Source organism: Nerophis ophidion, linkage group LG06, assembly GCF_033978795.1.
Source record: "Nerophis ophidion isolate RoL-2023_Sa linkage group LG06, RoL_Noph_v1.0, whole genome shotgun sequence".
In the NCBI taxonomy this organism is placed as follows: domain Eukaryota; kingdom Metazoa; phylum Chordata; class Actinopteri; order Syngnathiformes; family Syngnathidae; genus Nerophis; species Nerophis ophidion.
The window spans coordinates 37,985,187-38,012,858 of NC_084616.1; the positions used below are offsets into that span (position 1 = coordinate 37,985,187).

At 44.5% G+C, this 27,672-nt stretch overlaps 1 protein-coding gene and 1 long non-coding RNA gene across 5 annotated transcripts in view; one reads left to right on the forward strand and one right to left on the reverse strand.

Moving 5' to 3' along the window:
* Positions 1 to 6,947, reverse strand: part of LOC133554658 (uncharacterized) — a 75,509-nt gene extending 68,562 nt beyond the window's left edge. The window contains exon 1 of the long non-coding RNA XR_009807168.1: positions 6,452 to 6,947. This is a non-coding gene — a long non-coding RNA (uncharacterized LOC133554658). The remainder of the gene's footprint in view (positions 1 to 6,451) is intronic.
* On the forward strand, positions 3,471 to 27,427 carry LOC133554656 (uncharacterized). 4 transcript variants are annotated; one of them, XR_009807167.1, is made up of 2 exons: positions 3,471 to 5,648; positions 26,688 to 27,427. XR_009807167.1 is itself a non-coding variant. In XM_061903643.1 (2 exons), the coding sequence occupies exons 1-2, from the start codon at positions 23,089 to 23,091 to the stop codon at positions 26,732 to 26,734; spliced, it is 1,641 nt and encodes a 546-aa protein (XP_061759627.1). In that variant the 5' UTR covers positions 22,309 to 23,088; the 3' UTR covers positions 26,735 to 27,427. The 4 variants fall into 4 exon arrangements, 1 of the variants encoding a protein (XP_061759627.1); XR_009807165.1 differs by lacking the exon at positions 3,471 to 5,648 and adding an exon at positions 15,058 to 15,610; XR_009807166.1 differs by lacking the exon at positions 3,471 to 5,648 and adding an exon at positions 15,058 to 15,610 and having other exon boundaries at positions 26,581 to 26,707.
* Positions 27,428 to 27,672: the final 245 nt, after the last annotated feature.

Consider the following 27,672-nt stretch of genomic DNA (forward strand, 5'->3'; position numbering starts at 1 on the left):
TTTTTTTTTTTGTGCAAATAATAATTAACTTTGAATTTCCTGGCTGCAACATGTGCCAAAGTAGTTGGGAAAGGGCATGTTCACCACTGTTTTACATCACCTTTTCTTATAACAGCACTCAATAAACGTTTGGGGACTGAGGAAACTAATTGTTGAAGCTTTAGAAGTGGAATTCTTTCCCATTCTTGTTTTATGTAGAGCTTCAGTCGTTCAACAGTCCTGGGTCTCCGCTGTCGTATTTTACGATTCATAATGCGCCACACATTTTCAATGGTAGACAGGTCTGGACTGCAGGCGGGCTAGGAAGATACCCGCACTCTTTTTTTACAAAGCCACGCTGTTGTAACGCATGCTGAATGTGGCTTGGCATTGTCTTGCTCAAATAAGCAGGGGCATCCATGAAAAAGACGGCGCTTAGATGGCAGCATATGTTGTTCCAAAACCTGTATGTACCTGTCAGCATTAATGGTGCCTTCACAGATGTGTAAGTTACCCATGCCTTTGGCAATAATGCACCCGAAATGTGGACTCGTCAGACCACAGAACACTTTTCCACTTTGCATCAGTCCATCTTAGAAGATCTCGGGCTGAGAGAAGCGGGAGGCGTTTCTGGATGTTGTTGATAAATGCCTTTCGCTTTGCACAGTAGAGCATAAAACTTGCACTTACAGATGTACCGACGAACTGTATTTAGTGACAGTGGTTTTCTGGAGTGTTCCAGAGCCCATGTGGTGTTATCCTTTATAGATTGATGTCGGGTTTTGATACAGTGCCGTCTGAGGGATCAAAAGTCACGACCAATGTTGGTTTCCGGCCATGTCGCTTATGTGGAGTGATTTCTCCAGATTCTCTAAACCTTTTGATGATATTATGCACCGTAGATGTTGAAATCCCTAAATTTCTTGCTATTGCACTTTGAGAAACATTGTTCTTAAACTGTTTGACTATTTGCTCACGCAGTTGTGGACAAAGGGGTGTACCTTGCCCCATCCTTTCTTGTGAAAGACTGAACATTTTTTGGGAAGCTGTTTTTATACCCTATCATGGCACCCACCTGTTCCCAATTAGCATGCACACCTGTGGGATGTTCCAAATAAGTGTTTGATGAGCATTCCTCAACTTTATCAGTATTTATTGCCACCTTTCCCAACTTCTTTGTCACGTGTTGCTGGCCTCAAATTATAAAGTTAATGATTATTTGCAAAAAAGAAAAAAATGTTTATCAGTTTGAACATCCAATATGTTGTCTTTGTAGCATATTCAACTGACTATGGGTTGAAAGTGATTTGCAAATCATTGCATTCCGTTTGTATTTACATCTAACACAATTTCCCAACTCATATGGAAACGGGGTTTGTATGTCCATTAACAACCACTCCGTCTAGACAGGCAGTTTACCCTGAACCCAAGATCCTGTCAATTCTGTTGAGATGCCAGTTAATTAGTTCCATTGTTTAGATTTGGGGAACAGCGCAAAAAGAGGCAACAATAAAGTTAAGACAGGACAAGACAAAGAAGCAAACAAGGGAGATAAGGGAGAGTGAAGGGGAGCATCCACACTCGATGAGTGCCAGTGAGAAATGCCCCTAAAGCTGACCAACATGCCAGATTGTCACCGGGAGGCATCCAGCAACTTTTTCTATCTTAACGCTGAGAAAATGGAAATGCTGATTATCGGTCCTGGAAGACATCGGCCCTTTTTTAATAATACCATCTTAAGCTTTTACAAACAAACAATTAAACAAAGCGACTCAGTAAAGAATCTCGGTATTATCTTCGACCCAACTCTCTCATTTGAGTCACACATTAAGAGTATAACTAAAACAGCCTTCTTTCATCTCCGTAATATCGCAAAAAAAATTGTTCTATTTTGTCCACTACTGACGATAAGATCATTATTCATGCACCCCATGTCTAGCATTAAAGATTACAGTTGGTACAAAATGCGGCTGCTAGCGTTTTGACAAAAACAATGAGGTTGGTCATATTACGCCTATACTGGCTCACCTGCACTGGCTTCCCGAAATGATATTTTCTTATTCAAAGCGAGAGCGATTCGGACCGAGAAAGCGACGATTTTTCCATTATTTGAGCGAGGATGAAAGATTCGTGGATGAGGAAAGTGAGAGTGAAGGACTAGAGGGAAAAAAAAAAGACTATACAGTGGGAGTGATTCAGATGTTATTAGACAAATTTACCAGGATAATTCTGGAAAATCCCTTATCTGCTTATTGTGTTACTAGGGGCGGAGGTTGGTGGTGTCGGGGTATATAATGTAGCCCGGAAGAGTTAGGGATGCATGGGATTCTGGGTATTTGTTCTGTTGTGTTTATGTTGTGTTACAGTGCGTACATATTGTATATATGTACATGTAGATGCTGTATCGGGACAGTTCCATTAAGAGTTTGAGCAGAAAATGTTTGTATAGGAATTACATACACAATTCGAGTGTACTTTATGATATCAAAATAAAACACAAAGCAGTTTGGCTAATGAAGATGAAGTCTAATAAACAAGCTTTGTTCTTCTCCAACACCTCCTTGCGGTTCAGTACAACAGTTTGGCCAACAAAAAAACAAAAACCGGAGCAACATATCTAACACATAATACACAATCTTCACAACCTTCGTTTAATTCGATGAGATGAAAAAATATTTTAGCTAGTATGGATGTTATTTGAACACTGATAGTTTGCAGTTAAATAAAGGACGAGTGAACATCCCAGCAGACAAACTAAAGACTTTATTAAAAAAAGTTGTGACAACATTCATGACACATCGCCTGCTGCATGTTTCCTTGCCTCATTTACTCAGTCACAGCAGCTGAAAGACACTGTATTAAGAAAATAAAAGCAACATCAAATGGTTTTTCTGTATACTTTTATTGTGGGGACAAGTGCACCTGTCTCCATCCAAACCAGGGGTCTCAGACACGCGGCCCACGGGGCAATTGAGGCCCACGAGACGTCATTTTGCGGCTAGGTTAACTTGCTAGTGTGACCCCCAAGTTTTATATGAATGGCGCTTGAATGGTTGTCATATTTGCCAACCCTCCCGATTTTTCGCCTGAATTTGTGTTCCCTAAACTGCATTAATAAAGGACAGGGTTTCGGTAATTTTAAAAATTATACAGTATTACTAACCGTCTGGAATTTCACCGTTGACCATTACATCCCTAATCCATTGACAAGTAAAGTGTCACAGGCAGTTCTTGCCGCAGATTTTGGTAAATTTTTAGGGCATTACGGCAAATGACGAGAGTGGCTGGGCTTTTGCCGCAGGGTGTGTCAGTCGACCGCTGGTTAGGCCTTGACAAAATAGACCTAAAAATTTGCAATCATAAATTTTCACTATGACGTCACTTTCGTCTCTTGATTGACATTCAAGGCACCCGAGGATCTTGTGAAATGATGCTGGCTGCAGTGTGAAGGAAAAAAAGAGCGTCAGTTTTCAATTCAACCGTACCTCCTGTCAAAAGCCTCAAAACTGACAGCACAAATCCTGTCTTCACAATAAAAGTGCTGCTCCATCCTGCCTGCGCTGACAAAATAAGAGTCTCCGAAAGCTAGCGCAAACAAGCTAGAAAGCCACTGAGTTTGCCGTCATTGTAATTTTTGTAAAGTGTATAAAAGCAAGTATGGAAGCTGGACAAACAAGATGCCAAAACCAACCACTTTAATGTGGTAGTGGACAGAAAGGAGGACTTTTTTTCTCATCCACAATGTAAAATGGAGAACATTGAAGTAGTCATCCCCACCGTTAATCTTGTCTGATTCCAATCAATGCAAGTCATCAGAATTAGGTAATACACCAACTTATATTCTTGTCTTCATGAAATAAGGGAATCTATATGTTAAACATGCTTGTATTTGTACACATTTAACATGTCAACAAAAACAGCATGATAAATAAATACACAGAAATTATATACACAGTACAGGCCAAAAGTTTGGACACACTTTCTCATTCAAAGTGTTTTCTTTATTTTCATGACCATTTACCTTTTTTTCATGACTATTTACTTTTTTGCACACTCTTGGCATTCTCTCGATGAGCTTCTAGAGGTAGTCACCTGAAATGTATTTCATTTCACAAGCTTCAAGAGGTAGTCACCTGAAATGTATTTCATTTCACAAGTGTGCTTGAAGCTCATCGAGAGAATGCCATATGTGTGCAAAGCAGTAATCAGAGCAAAGGGCGGCTATTTTGAAGAAACTAGAATATGAAGCATGTCTTCAGTTATTTCACCTTTTTTGTTAAGTACATAACTCCACATGGGTTCATTCATAGTTCGGATGCTTTCAGTGACAATCTACAATGTAAATAGTCATGAAAATAAAGAAAACACATTCTAAGAGGAAAAGGTGTGACCAAACCTTTGGCCTGTACGGCACGCCATCTTCGTTTCACGGCAGCAGGCGGTCCGAGGCGCTCTGAGCCTCCTGGTCTGAAGGATCCACGGTGTCGGGCTCAGGCTGAGCGGCGTAGGTGGGGGATGCCGTTGAACGTGACAGAAACCCACCATGATGAAGAGGAACGCCATGATGTACAGCCCCGAGAACGTGTAGTGGAAGAGGAAGATGCCACAAAATAGACTAAAGAGGGCGGCGGTGAGCAGCGAGAGGTTGACGGTTGTGGTGCTCGTCCGCTTCACCACCACCGGCATGAAGCAGTGCGAACATGCAAAGCACGTACACCACAAACAACATGGCAACGTAAAAGTTCCATTTGATTTCCTTGACAGCACTGATTTCAAGTGAAGCTAGCTGGATTCCACTGATGATTGTCCCAAAGAAGCCCATCGTGCCCAAGAATTCCACCCGGCTCAGGTTCTTCACAGTGAACTCCTGGCATATGTTGGACACAGCGTAGAGGACGGTGCTGATCAGGACCAAGCTGTGCATAGGAGAGTCATCCACGCTGATGTTTACAAAAAGCGACAACATTGCAAATGAGGACACATTTATGAGAGGGAAAGCACATATCACGAAAGGAAGTGGCTGGAGGCCAGCAAGGTCTGATTGAAAGTAAGGTGGTCAGCACACAGGAAGAGGCTGTGGACAGATAGGATCCAAAGAATAAAGTGGCTACTGACCAATCTGACATGGATGTTACAGAGAATAACAATGGCTTGAAAAAACTGACACAATTCAGCCTGCAAATCAACATATGAAAAGGACTGCCGCCACCAGCGAGAAGCAAGATGGCTGAAGCGGTTTGGCACGGATGTATAGCAAAGGTCGTCAGCACAGGTCCTGAGAATATCGGCATGCCCAGGGAGAGCAAGCCCAGATGACGTTCTCAAACGTGATCAAGGACTGCTGACATCTAACAAACAACAAGGAGAAGAAACAGGCTGTGGTGGTCTTTGCAGGTGCGACCCAACCAGTGACTGTCATGCTCCAATTGGAGGTCAGCCCTCCAAACAACAGTGTCTACTGAAGGAGGAGGCGACTAAGGCAATGGAACTGTCTATAAAACGACTGTTATATGTAGATGCTGGAGGACGGCCAATGCAACCAGCGGCGATGGACAATACAAAGACAGTGGAACCGCGTTGTCGCCACAGTAAATGTTGCTGAAGCTGTGGACACATCTGCAAACCATGCTGGCTACAATCCCTACTGACACCACATTTTACACGATCAAGTAGGTATAAAATATTTTCTTGAGTGTTTTACTTAGCGCTCCATTTTATATTATATTAACGATTTCGGAATCTCACAAGTGTTTTCAAACGCAGCCATTACCGGTTCATTAAGGTGTTAATAGAATGTTATGGGTACAAGTCAGATATTGTAAAGCACAGTTGTGCATGTGGTAAATAATCTTATCATTAGTACAAAAGTAAAGAAAATATGCAATGGTCATTTAAGAAGCACATGAGCGAGCTCATGTGCAAGGTGGAAAGCTAAGAGCAAGTTTAAAATAGGGCATAATTTTGGTAACAAAAATGTAAAATGTGAATAATATTTGAAATTTAAAGCAAAACATAGGCAGATGTAGATGCAGAAGATAAAATAAGCTGTCTAACAGAAATAGATGCCAAGCAGAAAGACGCTCAGTCTGTTGTCAAATGACGGTGCCTACGTGTATTAGCACGTGCACACTTTCCTATAAAATAGTATGAGACAACAAAGAAAGAATTGCCAGCTAAAACGATGAGAGTTATTCTATATTTGGATAGTAAACAATTATTAACAAATACCAGGGATGTATGAAGACAGTTAAACAATTTGAAATATAGTATAGTACACATCCATTAAAAGAGGTATTACAATTTTATAGCAACATCCTATTTAAATTGTTTATATATAATTTGAGCAAATAAGGCAATCATAGTATAATGCAACATGAATTAATATCTGGCCAATGAAATGTGTCAGAAACTGTCCCACTGGAAAACAAGAATAAAATAAATATTTGACTACAATATAAAAATGCATACTCACATATGTTGGTCGCTGTGACTTGGGTTGACAAGCATAGTTAAGATCCAATGCAGCAAGATCACATCAGGACAGCAATCCGAGTCAGAGGGTTCCGGAATTCTATCACGGATCACAATGTCAAGGCACCAACAGGAAAGACATTACGGCCAAAATGTTTAAAGCTCCCGGGAGCCTGAAGGGAATGTCAGAAACAAAAACATTCCAGAAAATGTTGGGAACCAAAGCAAAGAAGAAACTGACAAGTAATGGACAAACATGATGATATTAGGCACGCACGGTTCGAGCGTGCCAAGACATCAAACACAGAAGCCGTTACTTGACAGGAGTGACATAAAGACGTAGAAAAAAATGATCGTATTTAATTAGTTTGTATCCATTTTAGTGAACGTTATTTAGAGCATTTATTTTTTCAAATTACCACTTTTGACTGTAGTTTATTTGAATATTTTCGAATGTCCAATGTCAGAAATGTCCAAACTTTGGAGAAAAGTTTAAATTGATATAAGGGAGGACTGGTGAATGTGAAATAATAAATGCCAGATTTGGAATGAAATTAAAATAGCAATATATCATTAACATGCAAATCAAACGTTGACAATTTACAATAAGTGCTTCTAAATCCACAACCATATTTTGGACATGTCTGACCTTCCATGAAGCGTGATAGAAAGTTACAAAGTACTAGTCCATGTTTTTACTCTTCTCAGGACAACTACTGGAACTGTTTGGTGGACCCCTGTATTTTCGAATCGAGTCTGAGACTCATACACACACATAAAATTTGACTTTGGTCTCTGGACAGGACGGTCCAGAGTGTGCACACATGACTCGAAATGGACGATCGAAAATAAACTACCTTTCCGCTAACCAGGGAGGACAGAACCTCTTACGGCAAACAATTTATATCCTTTGATATTTTCTATTTTCATGCCTGTCTGTGCACATATATTGTCATATATTCTTACATGTATGCATTTGGTCTTAAATTTGGATGTGGTATTACTTTTTGGTTGTAATAATCTGATTATCAAATTTTAATGAGGTTTGGTGTTCCTGATTGGCTTGTGTATGAAGGACCATTGAAAGTGTTCAGAAATGACTCCCTCTCTTATTACCATCTTAGATGATGCAGTTTTTCACTGGGAGATCGTAGCGGACCTGTCGGTCCCTCAAGGCTACACCTAAATTTTGCATAAAATGGGGAAAACAGGGTGTTCCTCTACGGATGAAGGTTAATGGTTTCATTTACGTGTGGCTTGTGCGAGACTTACAGGTGCGGCTAGGTTAACTGAATTAGGATTTATTAGATTTAGGACTCCCCTATTATATAGAGCTTTCCTATCATAAAAGATGGCGATGCGCATAGACACAGCGGTTCAGAGCTCTCCAACAGCAAGCAGAGATTTTTGCAAAATTAAGGGTTATACACGCACTGAACTATTCAATCTTAGACAAGCTTATTCTAGGAGTACATTTGCAGGACTGGACTTATTCCCCACAGAGATTAGTCGCTCTGCTGAATATAAAAAGGAAGAAACACTGGAGTCTATGCGAGAGGAGGCAGAAGCGAGGCAGACGATCAGGCGAGCAGTTCCACACACACCGGCACTATCGAGCCTTGTCCTCACAAACTCATGCTCTCTTGTCAACAAAGTGGATGAGATTAAACTACAGATTTTCAACCGGCATTTAAACAGCTGTATAATCGTTATAACCGAGAGCTGGCTGCACAAAAACCTCCCGGATTCAGCACTGGCGCTTACAGGCTACTTTATTCATCGGGCAGACCGCACATTGGCTAGAAGAGGAGGTGCGTGCGCTTATATAAACAACAGCTGGTGTACCAACGTCGCTGTAACAAACAGAAACTTCAGCCCAGATGCGGAATTTTTAACACTTTTACCTGCCAAGAGAATTCACTGGTCTTCCTCACAACAGTGTACACTATGTTTGCCCCCGCACTAATGCTAAAATAGCCATGTGTAGATTACATGATGACATCACCAGAAAACAATATAACCACCCTGAGGGCATCTTTATTGTAGCAGGGGACTTTAATCACTCCAACCCAAAACGTGTCCATCACAAACAAGGAACAACATTACACTTCACCAGGTTACATAAACATCCGTGGTGCATACTCATCCTGCCAACTTGGACAATCAGACCACCTTTCCCTGTCCCTGACACAGCCTCAACGTCAGATCAAAACCCACTGAAAGACAGTGCAGGTCTGGAGTGAGAGGCCCCTTCTGCACTCCAGGACTGTTTTGAAGACACCACATGGGAGCTCTTTGAAGAACAATTCATCGAATGCCACACCTCATTAGTACTGTCTTACATTATCTTCTGCATTGACTATGTAACCACAAAAAAAATGGTCAAAATATTCCCTAACTAAAAACCCTGGTTCAACAATAATGTGAGAATGCTGCTCGAAAACAGGGATGCGGCAAACAGGGGCATCAAAACTGCTAAATTGCAATACAAGCAGCAGATTGAGGCTAACTTTAAAGACCACATACCCGCTCCATGTGGAAAGACATCAGTAACATCATCAACTACGAACAGAGTCACAAAGCTCAACTCGTTCTTTACCCGCTTTGAGGACACTTCCAATGGAAAACACCCAACAACAGTCTGCACATAAATCAGGAAGAGGTCAAATGTGTCCCCAGCTTTAAGTTCCTGGGCGTGCACATCTCAGAGGACCTGAGTTGGAGCCTGAACAATTCACACATGATCAAGAAAACACACCAACGCCTCTTTTTCCTGAGGATCCTGAAGCGCAACAAACATGTATGACAAACAATGACAAGGATGAAAGAGAACATCCATAGACAAGGCTCCTCTTGTTTCTTTTGTTTTACTTGCTTGTGATTCATATTGTTGTTTGGAGGCCAACTTAGCTTACATCTACAAACCCTGTTTCCATATGAGTTGGGAAATTGTGTTAGATGTAAATATAAATGGAATACAATTATTTGCAAATCATTTTCAACCCATATTCAGTTAAATATGCTACAAGACAACATATTTGATGATCAAACTAATACTTTTTTTTTTTTTTGCAAATAATCATTAACTTTGGATTCCTCTCTGAGCTGCCACCTTAGTGTGGTAGAGGAGTTTGCGTGTCCCAGTGATCATAGGAGCTATGTTGTCCGGGGTCTTTCATGGGGGCCCCCTGGTAGGGTCTCCGAAGACAAACAGGCCCTAGGTGAGGGATCAGACAAAGAGCAGCCCGTAGACTTCTATGGATACACAACAAAATGGACTCAGATCTCCCCCGCCCGGACCCGGGTCACCGGGGCCCCCCTCTGTAACCAGGCCCGGAGGTGGGGCACGATGGCGAGCGCCCGGTGGCCGGGCCTGTCCCCATGGGGCCCGGCTGGGCACAGTCCAAAGAGGCAACGTGGGTCCCCCCTTCCAATGGGCTCACCACTCATGGGAGGGGCCATAGAGGTCAGGTGCATTGTGAGCTGGGCGGCAGCCGAGGGCAGGGCACTTGGCGGTTCGATCCTCGGCTACATAAGCTAGCTCTTTGGACGTGGAACGTCACCTCACTGGGGGGGGGTGGGGGGCGGGGGGTGGGGGGGATGAGCTAGTGCGCGAGGTAGAGAAGTTCCAGCTGCATATAGCCGGACTCACCTCGACGCACAGCAAGGGCTCTGGAACCAGTTCTCCCTAGAGGGACTGGACTTTCTTTCACTCTGGCGTTGCGGGTAGTGAGAGGCGACGGGCTGGGGTGGCAATTCTTGTTGACACCCCGGCTCAAAACCTGCACGTTGGAGTTCAACCCAGTGGACGAGAGGGTAGCTTCCCTCCGCCTTTGCACCGTACCTGCTTACGTACCAAACAGCAGTTCAGAGTACCCACCCTTTTTGGAGACACTCAAGGGAGTACTGGAAAGTTCTCCCCCGGGTGATTCCCTTGTCCTACTGGGGGACTTCAACGCTCATGTTGGCAAAGACAGTGAAACCTGGAGAGGCGTGATTGGGAAGAATGACCGCCCGGATCTAAACCCGAGTGGTGTTTTGTTATTGGACTTTTGTGCTGGTCACAGATTGTTCATAACAAACACCATGTTCAAACATAAGGGTGTCCATATGTGCACTTGGCACCAGGACACCCTAGGCCGCAGTTCCATGATCGACTTTTTAGTTGTGTCATCGGATTTGCGGCCTCATGTTTTGGACACTCGGGTAAAGATAGGGGTGGAGCTTTTTACCGATTACCACCTGGTGGTGAATTGGCTGCGATAGTGGGAGAGGATGCCGGATAGACCTGGCAGGCCCAAACACATTGTGAGGGTCTGCTGGGAACGTCTGGCAGAGTCTCCTGTCAGAGAGAGTTTCAATTCTCACCTCCGGAAGAACTTTGAACATGTCTTGAGGGAGGTGCTCGACATTGAGTCCAAGTGGACCACCTCTATTGTCGAGGCGGCTGAACCCGTTGGTGGACACCAGCAATGAAGGATGCCGTCAAGCTGAAGAAGGAGTCCTACCGGGTTCTTTTGGCTCATAGGACTCCGGAGGCAGTGGACGGGTACAGACAGGCCAAGCGGTGTGCAGCTTCAGTGGTCGCGGAGGCAAAAACTCAGACATGGGAGGAGTTCGGGGAAGCCATGGAAAATGACTTCCGGACGGCTTTGAAGCGATTCTGGACTACCATCCGCCGCTTCAGGAAGGGGAAGCAGTGCACTGTCAACCGTGTATGGTGCGGATGGTGTTCTGCTGACCCCGACTGCGGATGTTGTGGATCGGTGGAAGGAATACTTCGAAGACCTCCTCAATCCCACCATCACGTCTTCCTATGAGGAAGCAGTGTCAGGGGATTCTGTGGTGGACTCTCCTATTTTCTGGGGCTGAGGTTGCTGAGGTAGTTAAAAAGCTCCTCGGTGGCAGGGCCCAGGGGGGGGATGAGATCCGCCGGGAGTTCCTTAAGGCTCTGGATGCTGTGGGGCTGTCTTGGTTGACAAGACTCTGCAGCATCGCGTGGACATCGGGGGCGGTACCTCTGGATTGGCAGACCGGGGTGGTGGTCCCTCTCTTTAAAAAGGGGGACCGGAGGGTGTGTTCCAACTATCGTGGGATCACACTCCTCAGCCTTCCCGGTAAGGTTTATTCAGGTGTACTGGAGAGGAGGCTACGCCGTAGAGTCTAACCTCGGATTCAGGAGGAACAGTGTGGTTTTCGTCCTGGTCGTGGAACTGTGGACCAGCTCTATACTCTCGGCAGGGTCCTTGGGGGTGCTTTGTGGGCTTGGAGAAGGCATTCGACCGTGTCCCTCTGGAAGTCCTGTGGGGAGTGCTCAGAGAGTATGGGGTATCGGACTGTCTGATTGGGGCGGTTCGCTCCCTGTAAGATCAGTGTCGGAGCTTGGTCCGCATGGCCGGTAGTAAGTCGGACACGTTTCCAGTGAGGGTTGGACTACGCCAAGGCTGCCCTTTGTCACCGATTCTGTTAATAACTTTTATGGACAGAATTTGTAGGGGCAGTCAAGGCGTTGAGGGGTTCCAGTTTGATGGCTGCGGGATCACGTCTCTGCTTTTTGCAGATAATGTGGTCCTGATGGCTTCATCTGGCCGGGATCTTCAGCTCTTACTGGATCGGTTCGCAGCTGAGTGTGAAGCGACTGGGATGAGAATCGGCACCTCCAAGTCTGAGTCAATGGTTCTCGCCCGGAAAAGGGTGGACTGCCACCTCCGGGTTGGGGAGGATACCCTGCCCCAAGTGCAGAAGTTCACATACCTAGGAGTCTTGTTCACAAGTGAGGGAAGAGTGGATCTTGAGATCGACAGGCTGATTGGTGCAGCGTCTTCAGTAATGCGGACGTTGTATCGATCTGTTGTGGTGAAGAACGAGCTGAGCTATGGTCATGAGCTTTGGGTCATGACGGAAAGGACAAGATCACAGGTACAAGCGGCCGAAATGAGTTTCCTCCGCCGGGTGGTGGGGCTCTCCCTTAGAGATAGGGGGAGAAGCTCTGTCATCCGGGAGGAGCTCAAAGTAAAACCGCTGTTCCTCTACATCGAGAGGAACCAGATGAGATGCTTCGGGCATCTGGTCAGGATGCCACCCGAACGCCTCCCTAGGGAGGTGTTTAGGGCACGCCCAACCGGTAGGAGGCCACGGGGAAGACCCAGGACACGTTGGGAAGACTATGTCTCCCGGCTGGCTTGGGATACAAGAAAGGATGGGGCGAGGTACACCCCCTTTTCCACAACTGCGTGAGCAAATAGTCATACAGTTTAAGAACAACGTTTCTCAAAGTGCAATTGCAAGAAATTTAGAGATTTCAACATCAACGGTCCATAATATCAAAAGGTTCCGAGAATCTGAAACATTCCAAGTAAGCGGCATCTCCGGAAACCAACATTGAATGACTATGATCTTCGATCCCTCAGACGGCACTGTATCAAAAACGGATATCAGTCTCTAAAGGATATCACCACATGGGCTAAGGAACACTTAAAAAAAAACACTGTCATTAAATACAGTTGGTCGTTACATCTGTAAGTGCAAGTTAAAGCTCTACTGTGCAAAGCGAAAGCCATTTATCAACAACATCCAGAAACGCTGCCGGCTTCTCTGGGCCCGAGATCATCTAAGATGGACTGATGCAAAGTGGAAAAGTGTTCTGTGGTCTGACGAGTCCACATTTCAAATTGTTTTTGGATATATTCGACATCGTGTAATTCGGACCAAAGGGATATGGGGGTGCATTAGTGCCCTAGGCATGGGTAACGTACACATCTGTGAAGGCCCCATTAATGCTGAAAGGTACATACAGGTTTTGGAACAACATATGCTGCCATCTAAGCGCAGTCTTTTTCATGGACGCCCCTGCTTATTTCAGCAAGACAATGCCAAGCCACATTCAGCACGTGTTATAACAGCGTGGCTTCGTAAAAAAAAGAGTGCGGGTGCTTTGCTGCCACGCCTTCAGTTCAGACCTGTCTTCCATTGAAAATGTGTGGCGCATTATGAAGCGTAAAATACGACAGCGGAGACCCCGGACTGTCGAACGACTAAAGCTCTACATAAAACAAAAATGGGAAATAATTCCACTTTCAAAGCTTCAACAATTATTTTCTTCAGTTCCCAAATGTTTATTGAGTGTTGTTAAAAGAAAAGGTGATGTAACACAGTGGTGAACATGCCCTTTCCCAACTACTTTGGCACGTGTTACAGCCATGGAATTCTAAGTTAATTATTATTTGCAACAAAAAAATATATAGTTTATGTGTTTGAACAGGGGTGCCCGTTACGTCGATCACGAGCTACCGGTCGATTGCGGAGGGTGTGTTAGTCGATCGCCAGCCAGGCATAAAAAAAAATAGACCTAAAAATTAGTGATTATCAATCTTCACCAAGACGTCACTTTCGTCACTTGATTGACATTCACAACACCTGAGGGTCTTGTGAGATGACACTGGCTGCTGCGAGCTCATTATTAAGAAAAAGTGATAGACAGGAAGGTGAGAAACACTTTTATTTCAACACATTCACGCTGTACCTGCTGTCAAAACTCTAAAGACCGACTGCACAGTTCCTATCTTCACAATAAAAGCGCTGTTTCCTCTTGCCTGCGCTAACAAAATAAGTCTCAGAAAGCTGGCGTGAAAAAGCTAGCAGGCTACGGAGCTAATGGATTTCTTGTAAAGTGTATAAAAACGAGTATGGAAGCTGGACAAATAAGATACCAAAAACCAACCACTTTCATGTGGTATTGGACAGAAAGGAGGACTTTTGTTCTCCATTTGAAAATGCCGACGTTATCCGAATCAGGTAATACTCCAACTTAGATTATTGTCTTCATGAAAGAAAGTGTGTTAAACATTATTGCATTATCATTAAAAACCTTTAATCTGTTAACAAAAACGTATGTTTCATAAATAAAAACATATAAATGATATATATGAATGAGGTAGATTCCCTCGACTTGGTCAATTGAAAAGTAGCTCGACTGTAGAAGAAGTGTGGGCACCCCTGAGTTTGAACATCAACTATCTTGTCTTTGTAGTGCATTCAATTGAATATGGGTTGAAAAGGGTTTGCAAATCATTGTATTCCGCTTATATTTACATCTATCACAATTTCCCAACTCATATAGAAACGGGGTTTGTAACTGCCCATGGGCGCATCTGACAGTCAGCTGCTGTATGCTGTCGTTCATGGTGGTGGGGCATCATACAAAACCCAAATAATCATTAATTTAGAATTGAATGACAGCAACACATTGCAAAAAAGTTGGCACAGAGGCATTTTTACCACCGTGTTACATGGCCTTTCCTTTAACAACACTCAGTAAATGTTTGGGAACTGAGGAGACCAAATTTTTAAACCTTTCAGGTGGAATTATTTCACATTCTTGCTTGACATAAAGCTTAAGTTGTTCAACAGTCCGGGGTCTCCATTGTGGTATTTTACGTTTGGTAAAGTGCCACACATTTTCAATGGGATACAGGTCTGGAGTACAGGCAGGCCAGTCTAGTACCCGCACTCTTTTACTACGAAGCCATGTACACAAGCACATGATGTAACACGTGCAGAATGTGGCTTGGCATTGTCTTGCTGAAATTGGCAGGGACATCTATGACAAATATGTTGCTTGAATGGTGACGGAGATAGATATCTACATATATCCATATTTTAGAGTTATTTCTTTGTCTGGTCATATTTGAAGCAGCTAGTGTTTTTCCATTTGTTCTCTTTCTGTTTGTCCGCAAGTAAACTGAGTGTGTTAGCCTTGAAGCTTTGGAATGTAGGAAGTTGGAGTACTGCCTAAATATCTTATCTTTAGTTGAACAAGGAACCTGTATGTCCCATCTGGGTAGGGTGGGGGCTGTTTGCGGATTCAAGAAGTAGTCCCTTCCCGTTTAAATGTTAGATACATTTGGGCAATGCCATTGAAAGGTTGTTGTATCTAGATTGGTTTCCCAAAGCTTTGGTAATAAAATATCAAGATAAGCAGCTCTGTCTCAGCATTCATTCAAAACTAGCTTATGTGTCATCCAACGAACTCTGGGGGGTGACCGGCAGAAGACCGGGTCAGACACAACAATTGGGGCCATTTGTCCGGGATGACACGCTGAGAATTGGACTTCTCTTGCAATCTTCCGGACAGACTCACTTGGCCAACACATAAATCAAGGTAAGCAGAGCCTTTTTCTAAAATCTGCATTAGGAGTCTGTCCTGAAGAAACACTGTTTTGTATCCCAGAGACAGAGTGGTGATTTTGATAGATTGGTTGCATTTTTGCTTTGTCCGCCATTACATAAAAGTTGTAAATAAGTGGTCAACTCACGGCATTGTGTCAAGATTACCGTGACGGGCTGCTTCACTGACGAGTGGGGAAATAGTCGGGTGTGGCTCGCCTTGGGTAATTGGTCTCCCCTAAAAGAGTACAAGGTCGGAGGACCGTTGTGTGGATAGTAAATACTCCCCGGTTGTAAGATCCATGTGACACTAACGTGTGCACGAAAATTAAGGATGGGTTGGAAGCCATTTGTGAAAGTACAATAAAATATTCCCCGGTTGCGAGATCAATGTGACACTAACGTGTGCACGAAAATTAAGGATCGTAAGGGTGGAGAACCTTCTATACCACATGACAAATTCCGCGGCTGGAGGCCATTTGTAAAAGTACAATAAAGTTCCCGGTTGAGAGATCCAGGCGGCACTTAGGTGTGCGCTAAAATTAAGGAAAATAGACACAATGCCAAGGAGTGTGACAGACAGAAACGTGATGGCGACTGGGAAACTGTGATGAAACGTTACTGTTTAATGTTCAATTGAATGTACTGTTGTCGACAATAAAATTAACAAGTAGAGTTTAAAAAATAAAATAAAAAAAGAGAACGTTTCTTGAAAGGGGTAAGAGGGAGTTTACAACACTCGTAAAGTAGTGAACTCAAACGTTTGGTAAATTAAGAAAAGTGACAAATGAAGGTATTCGTAAATGGTATTCGTGTGTCAGCGTATGCGGTTGGTGGTGGTTCGCTGCAGCTTTGTTGGTTTGTTTGGTTGGTTGATTGTTAACTCCTAAAACTGAAATACATTTGTGTTTTATAGTTGTTCTTACAATACCTTGTTCAGAAATCATATGAGTGAAGGATCCATCCATTTATTTATCTTCCTCCGCTTATCTGAGGTCGGGTCACGGGGGCAGCAGCCTAAACAGGGAGGCCCAGGGACTTCACTGCAACCGGGCCATTTAGTGTAGGTCAGAGTAAATAATAAATGTTGTTAGTTATTATTAAGGTTTGATACAGGTGTGCTTCTAATTGAGACATTTGAGATAAGAGTTGTCCTAGAAACAAAGGAATCTGTAGAAAAAAAAAAAGTACAAACACAAAGTCGCCACACTCTCTGGTCCAGTCAAAACAAAATAGTCTCCTAAACGTTAAACAAATTCTAATCAGAGGACATACTAAGCTAGGAGAGCTTAAGTAAACAGACAACAAGCGAACCACAAAGAATATTTGAAATAAATGCATGCATTTAATTTTGTATAATATCACGCACGACAGGAAGTCAGAGTGCACAACTAACTAACTGAGAGACAATGGCCAAGGAAAGTGATAGACAGAAACGTGAGGGCGGCGGGGGAAAACGTGATGAATGGTTACCGTTTAATGATCAATTGAATGTGCTATTGATGACAATGGAATCTGCTGGGAGGGACAAAGAGGAGCGAAGTAAAGTGGTTAAGGAGATGACTCGAGCACAGGCCAAGGTGCCAAACAGGTTAAAAGAGGGCTTACATAACTTATGTGCTCTAGAATTTAAGTGCTTGACAAACAAAAAGAGGAAATTAGAGGGAATAAAAGCAAGCAGGAGTTACATGGAAAAAATAAAAGCAGCAAAAAGACTGATAAGAATTGATATTAATATGAAAAAATGGATTGACTGGTCTTTTGTCTGCCGCGTATGCGCCAGACAATTCAGACGACCCGCCCAGACTTTGACTAAGACACTGCCCTATGACGTAAAGCCAAAATCGTCTTTATACCCTCCCTTGACAGTCACAGGAGGAGCCCTGGTGGTCGAATCAGAAACAGAGCTCTCTGGTCCGCCCCCTACTTGTGTGGCAAGTGAGGGATGTACTCACACACCGCCACTAGGATTGAATCCTCCTCCAAAAATAACGCTGTTTCCTGAGTGTAAATCACCTCTGGTGTTTGAGCCCCAAAATAACAGCCACCAAGCGGGTAACCCCCCACATATGCCTAATCTAACTAGACAACAGATGACACCCGTGCCAGCGACATTGATTGACCCCTCACTCCACACGCCAGACCATTTTGTTAACAAAACCAAACGTGCTCTTCCAACAAATGAAGGCCTTACACATGCACGTCAGACATTCTTGAACCAAACACAACAGAGCCGGACTTTGGGGTCTCCTGTAACCGCCAGCGGCTCACTGGAAGGCTACATTGACCAACATCCACGTGCATACAGTACACGCCCAAAGCAGCTGGATTGTAACGGACATGCATATCCACCTATTCCTGATAATAGGGGCAGATTTCAATATAAGCCGTTGCTGTTGCAGACGTGCAAGCCATTGGTGACAAATTTCCACCTGTGTCTGAAGGAGGGAGTCTTTGGCTTAACACGTTAGACAAACTGACAGCAGGATACAGTCTGTTCGTAGCAGACTTTAGAGGCATTGTGTATCGCTGTGTTTCCACACAAGATGGCCAAAATATGGAACAACAAGCAGGATTAATGGCTGAGCCCCCGACCGATAACACCATACATGAACATAGCTACTGGTATGCGCACTCTCCTTCCTCTTCCGTGTCAAAATGCCACACCCACTTTTCTGTGCGGAGATGGTGAGTCACCTTATGTATTTATAAACCAAGCAAAAGAGCAGTGGTCACGTGCTACAGGTGTGCATCCCAGTAAAGAAGGGGAACACCCTGACAATTTTTTAGACAAGCTGTGCTTGACGCAATGTCAACTGTGGTGAGACGCAGGATGGATGCTAATCCAGATATACCAGGAGCTGACAGTGCTAAATGGGAGAGGCATCTTAGCCACCACATGCTAAATTGGGCTAAGCAGGATGAGGATGATAAGGCGAAGGACAGAGCAGCAAGGAAACAACTACTTAATTTGCAAATTACTGAAGTAAAAACGTCTAAAGACCAAAAGAGGCAAAAATCAGCTAAAATGTATGCAGCAATGGGTGACCTCGCTTTTGAGCTAAAAAAAAAAGGAGGAAAGAATCCTCAATAAACTTGAACCCAGACTCTCAGGCTCAGGTGGTGGACGCGACACTCTAAGGTCAGTCCGGGGAGGAAACTGTTTCGCCTGTGACCAACCTGGTCACTGGGTTCAGGATTGTCCCAACATTTCCGAACGGGAAAGGTTCCGTCATGCCGCCAGACGAACACGAGGCCGCGGCAGCGGGCACCCACAGCGGAGCTCCTCCCAACAACAGTCACGACAGCAGCAATATGAAGTGGACGAAGGGGGGATCTTCTAAAGCTGCCCAAAACTGTAGTCCCAGCAGGAAATATGGACAGGCTTCCTGCTGGACATAGTTGTCAATGGACAATGTTATCAGTTCATGATTGACACTGGCGCTACACACTCACTTTTCAATCAATCAATCAATCAATGATTATCTATATAGCCCTAAATCAATAGTGTCTCAAAGGGCTGCACAAACCACAACACAAACCACTACGACATTCTCGGTAGGGCCCACATAAGGGCAAGGAAAATTCACACGCGGTGAGACGTCCGTGACAATGATGACTATGAGAAACCTTGGAGAGGACAGCATATGTGGGCAACCCTCACCCTCTAGGGGACCGAAAGCATTGGATGTCGAGCGGGTCTAACATGATACTGTGAAAGTTCAATCCATAGTGGATCCAACACAGCAGCGAGAGTCCAGTCCAAAGCGGATCCAACACAGCAGCGAGAGTCCTGTCTACAGTGGAGCCAACAAGAAACCATCCCAAGCGGAGGTGGATCAACAGCGCAGAGATGTCCCAGCCAATACACAGGCGAGCGGTCATTCCTTGGTCCCGACTCTGGACGAGCGGTCCATCCTGGGTCCCGACTCTGGACAGCCAGTACTTCAACAATGGCCATCGGACCGGACCCCCTCCACAAGGGAGAGTGGGACAGAGGAGAAAAAGAAAAGAAACGGCATATCAACTGGTCTATAAAGGGGGTCTATTTAAAGGCTAGAGTATACAAATGAGTTTTAAGGGGAGACTTAAATGCTGCTACTGAGGTGGCATCTCAAACCGTTACGAGGAGGGCATTCCAGAGTACTGGAGCCCGAACGGAAACCGCTCTATAGCCCGCAGACTTTTTTGGGGCTTTTGGAATCACTAATAAGCCGGAGTCCTTTGAACGCAGTTTTCTTGCCAGGACATATGGTACAATCAATCGGCAAGATAGGTTGGAGCTAGACCGTGTAGTATTTTATACGTAAGTAGTAAAACCTTAAAGTCACATCTTAAGTGCACAGGAAGCCTGTGCAGGTGAGCCAGGATAGGTGTAATATGATCAAAGTTTCTTGTTCTTGTCAAAAGTCTAGCAGCCGCATTTTGTACCAACTATAATCTTTTAATGCTAGACATGGGGAGACCCGAAAATAATACTTTACTGTAATCGAGGCGAGACGTAACAAACGCATGGATAATGAACTCAGCGTCGTTAGTGGACAAAATAGAGCAAATTTTAGCGATATTACGGAGATGAAAGAAGGCCGTTTTAGTAACGCTTTTAATGTGTGAATCAAAGGAGAGAGTTGGGTCGAAGATAATACCCAGATTCCTTACAGAGTCGCCTTGTTTAATTCTTTGGTTGTCAAATGTTAAAGTTGTATTATTAAATAGAGGTCGGTGTCTAGCAGGACCGATAATCAGCATTTTGTTTTTTTTGGCGGTGAGTTGCAAAAAGATAGCGGATATCCATTGTTTAATTTCATTAAGACACGCCTCCAGCTGACTACAATCCGGCGTGTTGGTCAGCTTTAGGGGCATGTTGAGTTGGGTGTCATCAGCACGACAGTGAAAGCTAATACCGTATTTGTGTGTGATGTCACCTAGCGGCAGCATGTAGATGCTGAAGAGTGCAGGGCCAAGGACCGAACCCTGGGGAACTCCACATGTTACCTTAACATAGTCCAAGGCCAAATTGTTATGGGAGACGCACTGCATCCTGTCAGTAAGATAAGATTCAAACCAAGACAGGGCTAAGTCTGACATACCAATTCGTGTTTTGATACGCTCTAATAAAATATTATGATCGACGGTATCGAAAGCAGCGCTAAGATCGAGAAGCAGCAACATAGATAACGCATCAGAATCCATCGTTAGCAATAATCATTAGTCATTTTTGCGAGGGCTGTCTCTGTTGAGTGATTTGCCCCGAAACCGGATTGAAAGGTTTCACATAGATTGGTAGACGCTAAGTGTTCATTTGGCTGCTCTGCAACAATTTTTTTCAAGGATTTTTTAAATAAATCCTCATGGTAGTTTACCATGAGGTCAGGATCGATGTTAGGTCTTTTAAGGAGAGGATGAATAACCGCGTTTTTGAATGCTAGGGGAACAGTGCCAGAGGGAAGTGATAAGTTTATAATGTTTAGCACTGATGGACCGAATAATACAAAGAGCTCCTTGATAAGTTTCCCAGGAAGTGGGTCAAGTAAACATGTTGTTTGTTTTATTCCATTGACACGTTGTAACAATTCTTCTAATGTTATTTCTTCAAAACGAGAGAAACTATTTTGGAGGGCAGTATCCGCCGTATATACAGTACAGTCGTATCTGTGTTAATAGAACCCCGTTGTAGCTGGGACGCATTGTCTTTAATCTCCTTTCTAATGACTTTAATTTTCTTATTGAAGAATTTCATAAAGTCATCAGCTGAGTGGCTGGAGCTACTGGAAGAAGTCCCTTGTTGGGTTAGCGATGCTACCGTACTAAACAAAAATTTAGGATCGTTTTTATTAAGGTGGATGAGATTTGAGTAATATTTAGCTTTAGCGAAGGTAAGCATGCGTTTATAAGTTATTAAACTATCACTCCATGCTTGATGGTGCACCTCAAGTTTAGTCGTGCGCCATTTGCCTTCCAGCTTTCTACATAATAATTTCCGAGCTCTAGTTTCTTCTGTAAACCATGGAGTACGCCTTTTTGGAGCCTTTTTTAACTTCAGCGGTGCTATACTATCAATGGTTTCGCGCAGTGCGTCGTTAGAGTTGTTAGTTAGGTTATCAATAGAGCCCACATACTTTGGGAATGGTGCCATTACCAAGGGCAATAGGTCAGCAAGAGTCGTCATTGTGGCAGCATTAATGTTGCGGCTGCTATAGCAGTTATTATTATTATTAGTTCGCCGAACATTGAGTCCGAACCTCGAATTTTATAAGGTAATGAGTATCATAACTTTGGAAATGGTGATACCCCGGACAAGCACTAAATCTATCGTACTATCGTATTACCGTTGCGATGCGTGGGTTCATTTATTATTTGTGTAAGACCACAGCTCTCAATTATAGTCTGGAGCGCCACGCACGGTGGGTCCGATGGGGCATTCATATGGATATTAAAGTCCCCCATTATCATTATATTATCGGCGTGCATCACTAGATCAGCAACGAACTCTGATAATTTATTGATAAAGTCTGAATAGGGCCCTGGGGGGCGGTAGATAACAGCCAGGTATACAGGCAGCGGTGTGACAGACCTCATAGTAAGCACCTCAAACGATTTATATTTATTATTTATGTTAGGACTAAGGTTAAAGTTTCCGTTGTATATTAGTGCGACCCCCCCCCCCCCCCCCCCCCTTTTAGGGGAACGGGCAATATGCGCATACGTATAGTTGGGAGGAGATGCCTCATTTAGCGCAAAAAAGTCGTCAGATTTTAGCCAGGTTTCGCTGAGACCGATGACGTTAAGATTGTTATCTCTAATGACCTCATTAACTAATAAGGTTTTGGGAGACAATGATTTTATGTTTAAAAAAAAACGTATATTATAGGTAGTGGGCTGTTTTAAGGAGTTTTTGATCAAATTATCCGTAGTAACAATATGAATAATGTTGCGTTTATTATGCGTAGTGCACTTACAATAATTACGACCATATCTAGGAATTGATATGACGGGAATTTTCCGATTGTTTGCTTGGTGCTTTGATAAACTGAACGCATCATAATTTGCCACCTCAGTAAAACGCATGTCCAACTTTGAAACAGTCTTAGCAGAAAAAACTTGTTCTAACTTAACTGACTCCTTACCCAGACTAGTAGGCTCGTGTCTTCCATTTAGATCCGGCTTCAGGATGGAGGGAAGCGGTGTTCTTTTGCTTTGTTGTTAGCCCCGCTTGGCATCCGCGCTTCTACTTCCGATCACACCGCTTGCGCCTGTTCCGTAGACGGCCTGCGCTGGTACTATACTCCGCTGCTTCACAGGCCGCTAGATGTAGCCGGCGAAGTATTCCCATGCTAGCTAGTAGGTCCAATAAACACGCGTCTTTCAGTCCAAAACGGCCTGATCTATCCACATCCAGAATTGTCTGGCGGTCGTAAGTGATCACGGAGTGTCCACGCTGTAAGCCAGCCATGAAATTTGTATTTTTGCCAAATGTTCCATTTCTACCAAGAGCTTCTCCATGCCGCAGCCCGTCCGGGTGCCGCCATCTTGGAGATTAATGCAGTGGTTCCAAAGAAACTATGTGCTTCCTTTTTAAAGGTCAAAGGCTTCGCTGGGGTCACAAGGGTGTTACATGTCACCAAACCACTTCCGGTTCAGATTACTGGACACTCATTGAAGCACCCCTTTGTGGTTGATATGCACACACCTTGCCTGCTTGGTAATGATCTGCCCTACAAACTGCACCCTGACATTTTATATCGTAAAGAAGGAACCTTCCTGGTGTTACCTGACGGAACTACCACCCAGCTGCGACACCACTATAAAGGATCCTCCATGTTTGTGCTAATGCCTCTACCTGAGGTATCACAAATGACACGCCTCCTCCCGGAAACAAGTGAAGGACAAGGACTGCTCCTATTCTTTTATCAGTGGAAGCCCTGGCTTACCGAACTGCGTCCGTATGTACCACCACCTGACCCGCCACATGTCACCTTGTATTATGATCGCCAATCTGATGAAAGCTACCAAGAAGATTTTGACACCGTAGCAGGAAAACAGTGGCCATTGGCCTACTCTCACGTCTATGCTGGAGCTCAGGGCGTGTCCGCTCATGTATGCTTCACTACTCAACAGAAGAAATGGTATAAAATGGACGCTAAGGCAATACCGCACTGTTCTCTTGCTCTCTGTCCCGCCTACCAAGCCAAGGACTTGGGTCCAATGACAAAACAGGGGGTATCTGCCACTGATTGGGTGGACACCCAAATACCACACTTACAACATTCTGGCTCAGTTGATATGATTTGTATTTCCTGTTCTCAGACTGCTGACCATGGGATTCTACAACATCTTCAGGTCGCTCGAGAGCATAGGCGAGAACGAACAGACCATCATGCAGCTGCAGACATGTTAACCGCACTTTCACTGACCCTCTGGTCTCAAGGTCTCAGAGATGTTGGTTTTGCAGTCAATGCGTCCCCAGTGTCTGTGAGAATTGACACCAGTAGCGTGGTACACGTCAGACAATACCAACAGAAGCAACAAGCCATAGATGGCATTGCAGATACCATCTCAGGCCTTATGCAATCTGGAGTATTGGAACCCTCCACCTCTGAATGGAACACGCCTATTTTGCCTGTTCCCAAACCTGGCACCTCCGTATACTGCATGGTACACGATCTTAGGGCCATTAATGAAGTCACAGTGACCCCACCCATCCCAGTTCCTAACCCCTACACGGCACTCACCTATCTGACCACTGCGCACTGTTATTTCACTGTCATTGACCTAGCCAATGCTTTCTTTTGCATCCCTATCGCTGAACGCATCAAATATGTTTCTGCTTTCACCTTTCAAAGTCAAAAGCTGCAGTACTCCCGCCTCCCACAAGGTTGGAAACTGTCACCTGGCCTTTTCAACCAGCAATTACGCGACGATCTGGCCTCAGTGGAGCTTCATCACGACACCTTTGTTGTCCAGTATGTAGATGACATACTCATCGCTGCTCCCTCTGATACCTCATGCCTGACAGCCACCCAAGCTGTTATTCAGCGTCTGGCCTTAACAGGATACAAGGTCTCCGGTAAGAAATTGCAGGTTGCCCGTTCCCTTGTGTACTTTATGGGGAGAGAGATCTCCTCAAGGGGAGTCTCGCTGTCCTCTGAGCAGTCTATCCTATGTCATCCTAAACCTTCTTCTGTCAAACAAATACAGTTCTTTCTTGGATTGGCCGGTTTCAGCCGCTCCTACATTCCTTGTTTTTCTTTGAAAACATCTCCTCTTCGTGCCCTCCTCTGCACTGCTGGAGTCCGCAACTCAAATGCTGCCCTCCAGTGGACGGTTGAGGCCGAATAAGCTTTCATTGACCTTAAGCAACATTTGTCTTCTGTTTCTGCCCTTGCAGTACCAGACTAAAAACTACCCTACTACTCAGATGTTTCTGAAACTGAAGGAACTGCTAACGCTGTCCTTTTTCAGAAATCTTAAAGGGGGGGGGGGGGGGGGGGGGAACGTTGTGTTTTAACCTACGCCAGCATCCTTCTAGACCTATCTGAACTTTGACATCGCACATGCTCACAATATGCTTCAGCCTTGGCAAAACTGATTGACAAAACGGCACACATTGTAATGGGACACCCACTTACAGTACTGACAAACCACAATGTCTTTGCATATGCATCATCACACTTGTTTACTATGACGCCACTCAAACAACGCAGACTCATGAAAATTTTGCAACAACCTCACATAACAATTACATACTAAGGAATCAACATGGCTGATAACATAGTTGGTGGAGAATTACATCACTGTGAGGAGAGAGTTGCTTTGACTGAAAAGATAAGACCGGACCTGTTGACCACACCCATCCCAGGCTCCCACTGGCTGTTCACTGACGGCTGTTGTTTCAGACACCCTCAAAAGAGATTGCAGGCAGCATGGTCAGTCGTAAAACAGTCCAGCTCAGGAGAATGGGAGACCTTGGCCACCCAGACACTTGATGAACAACTATCAGAACAATGAGCTGAACTTGTGGCTTTGACAGAAGCACTAAAACAAGGAAAAGACCACAAAGTGACTATCTTTACAGACTCGGCTTATGCCTTCATGTCAACTGTCATTGACCTTCCTAAATGGAAGAGAAATGGTTTCCTGACTGCTGAAGGACATCCGATTAAATAAAAGACAGAAATGGAGGCACTGGAAACAGCGCTGCTCCTACCTAAAAGGATAGCTATTGTCAAGTGGAAGGGACATAGTAAGGAAAAAGGGACAGTAACTGATGGTAACAATTTTGCTGACTCCGTAGCTAAGCAGACTGCGGGCTATAACAAAACTGGAATTATCATGACTGTCACTCCCTGTCAGACAGACAAAGCAGACAACAGCGAACTTGTCACTATGGTGGCACCCCTATTTGGAGAACATTGTGGACAACTATGTCAGATACTGCGATATCTGCCAGGACTTTAACCCCAGACCAACCCTGAAACCCGAAATGGGAACCTTCCCCATTCCGGCACAAAATGGTGAAGAATGGACGATCGATTACACTGACATGATCAATCCAGTGCAAGGGAAAAGGTACTTGCTGACTTGCGTTGACAATTACAGTGGTTGGCCGGAAGCAACCCCAACCTCAAGAGGGGATGCAAAATCAGTAATTAAATGGCTTGTGAATGACCTAATACCCCAACATGGTTTCCCCAAAAAGATTAGGTCAGACAACGGCACCCATTTTAAAAAATACTCACCTAGCCTTGGTTGAAAAGGCTCTCGGACTGGAACACAGGTTTGGTTCGGTGTACCATCCTCAGTCCCAAGGTAAAGTCGAGAGAAGGAACCAAAGCATCAAGACAAAATTGGCTAAAATCTGTGCACAGACCAAATTGAAGTGGGTAGACGCTTTACCATTGGCTTTAATGACCATTTGAATGTCCATGAACAAAACAGTTTTTTCACCCTTTGAACTGCACACAGGTCAGCCCTTCCCAGGTCTAGCCGCCCCACTGGAAGGAGGAATCAGCGTAAAACCAAAATGGTACGTTGAGCAAATTCTGAATTTGTGTAACAATTTCTCTGCACAGATTCGTGGGCAACAATCCACCTCTCCAGGAACCCTTCCGCCCGTTGAGTGGGTTAAGGTAAAGGTCATCAAGCGCAAGTGGACGGAGCCCAGGTGGACAGGGTCCCTTCAAGGTCATGGAACGGACGTCCCGTGCCCTTCGACTGGCTGCTAAAATGGACACCTGGTATCACCTCTCCCTTTGCACTCCTGTTGAAGAACCTGACAGATCTCCAGGAGATGTCACTGGTGACATCGCCACATCACCTGCCCCTCTCAACCCCCTAGCAGCACCTTTTGAGCCAGAAGCATCTGAAGAAGAACGGGAGCAGGCAGAAGATTCACTTTTACACAGTGAAGGGGGTGAACATCACCTGCCCCTCTCAACCCCCTAGCAGCACCTTTTGAGCCAGAAACATCTGAAGAAGAATGGGAGCAGGCAGAAGACTCACTTTTAGACAGTGAAGGGGGTGATGTGCTGGTAACCTCTCCCCCCAGGTCAAAGAAGAGCGAGGCTTTAGTAATTTACACACATAGTCTCACAGCCCAGAAGAAGACGCCGAGAGAGATCCTCCCCCATTGAGCAGCCGTCTACCGTCATTTAGAGCTACCAGACCTGCTCAACTGCTCTATCATATATCCAAAGCTATCATATATCCTTACTTGAGACCAACCTATGTACTCGATGTTATACAACTTCTCTTACTTGTTTTTCAGCATAACTATTGGTGTCGCTACAATAAAAGAAAAGTTTGATGTTGATCCCTGTTTCGTTACCTAAATTACTCTGATTTTGATAGACGGAGGACAGGATGTTACATCTAGCAGTATTCCCTGACAGACTGGTACTTAGGCTTGTTCTAATGTCCTTGTGCCTCAGTCCTTCCTTCCCGACGACAGTGACTAACAAGTGTCTTAGAACATATGGCGGACTTGAAATAGACTGGATCAAGGGGGACAGCAAGACTTACTTTTTTGACGTGTGCAGTGTGATTGATTGCGAGGGA

Excerpts from the sequence above, each read along its gene's own strand:
- LOC133554656 (XM_061903643.1), top strand. The coding sequence starts at position 23,089 with ATGTTCCATTTCTACCAAGAGCTTCTCCATGCCGCAGCCCGTCCGGGT. Across the intron at positions 24,683-26,687 it reads AACAGGATACAAGGTCTCCG|ATTCGTGGGCAACAATCCAC; the intron begins GTAAGAAATTGC and ends TTCTCTGCACAG.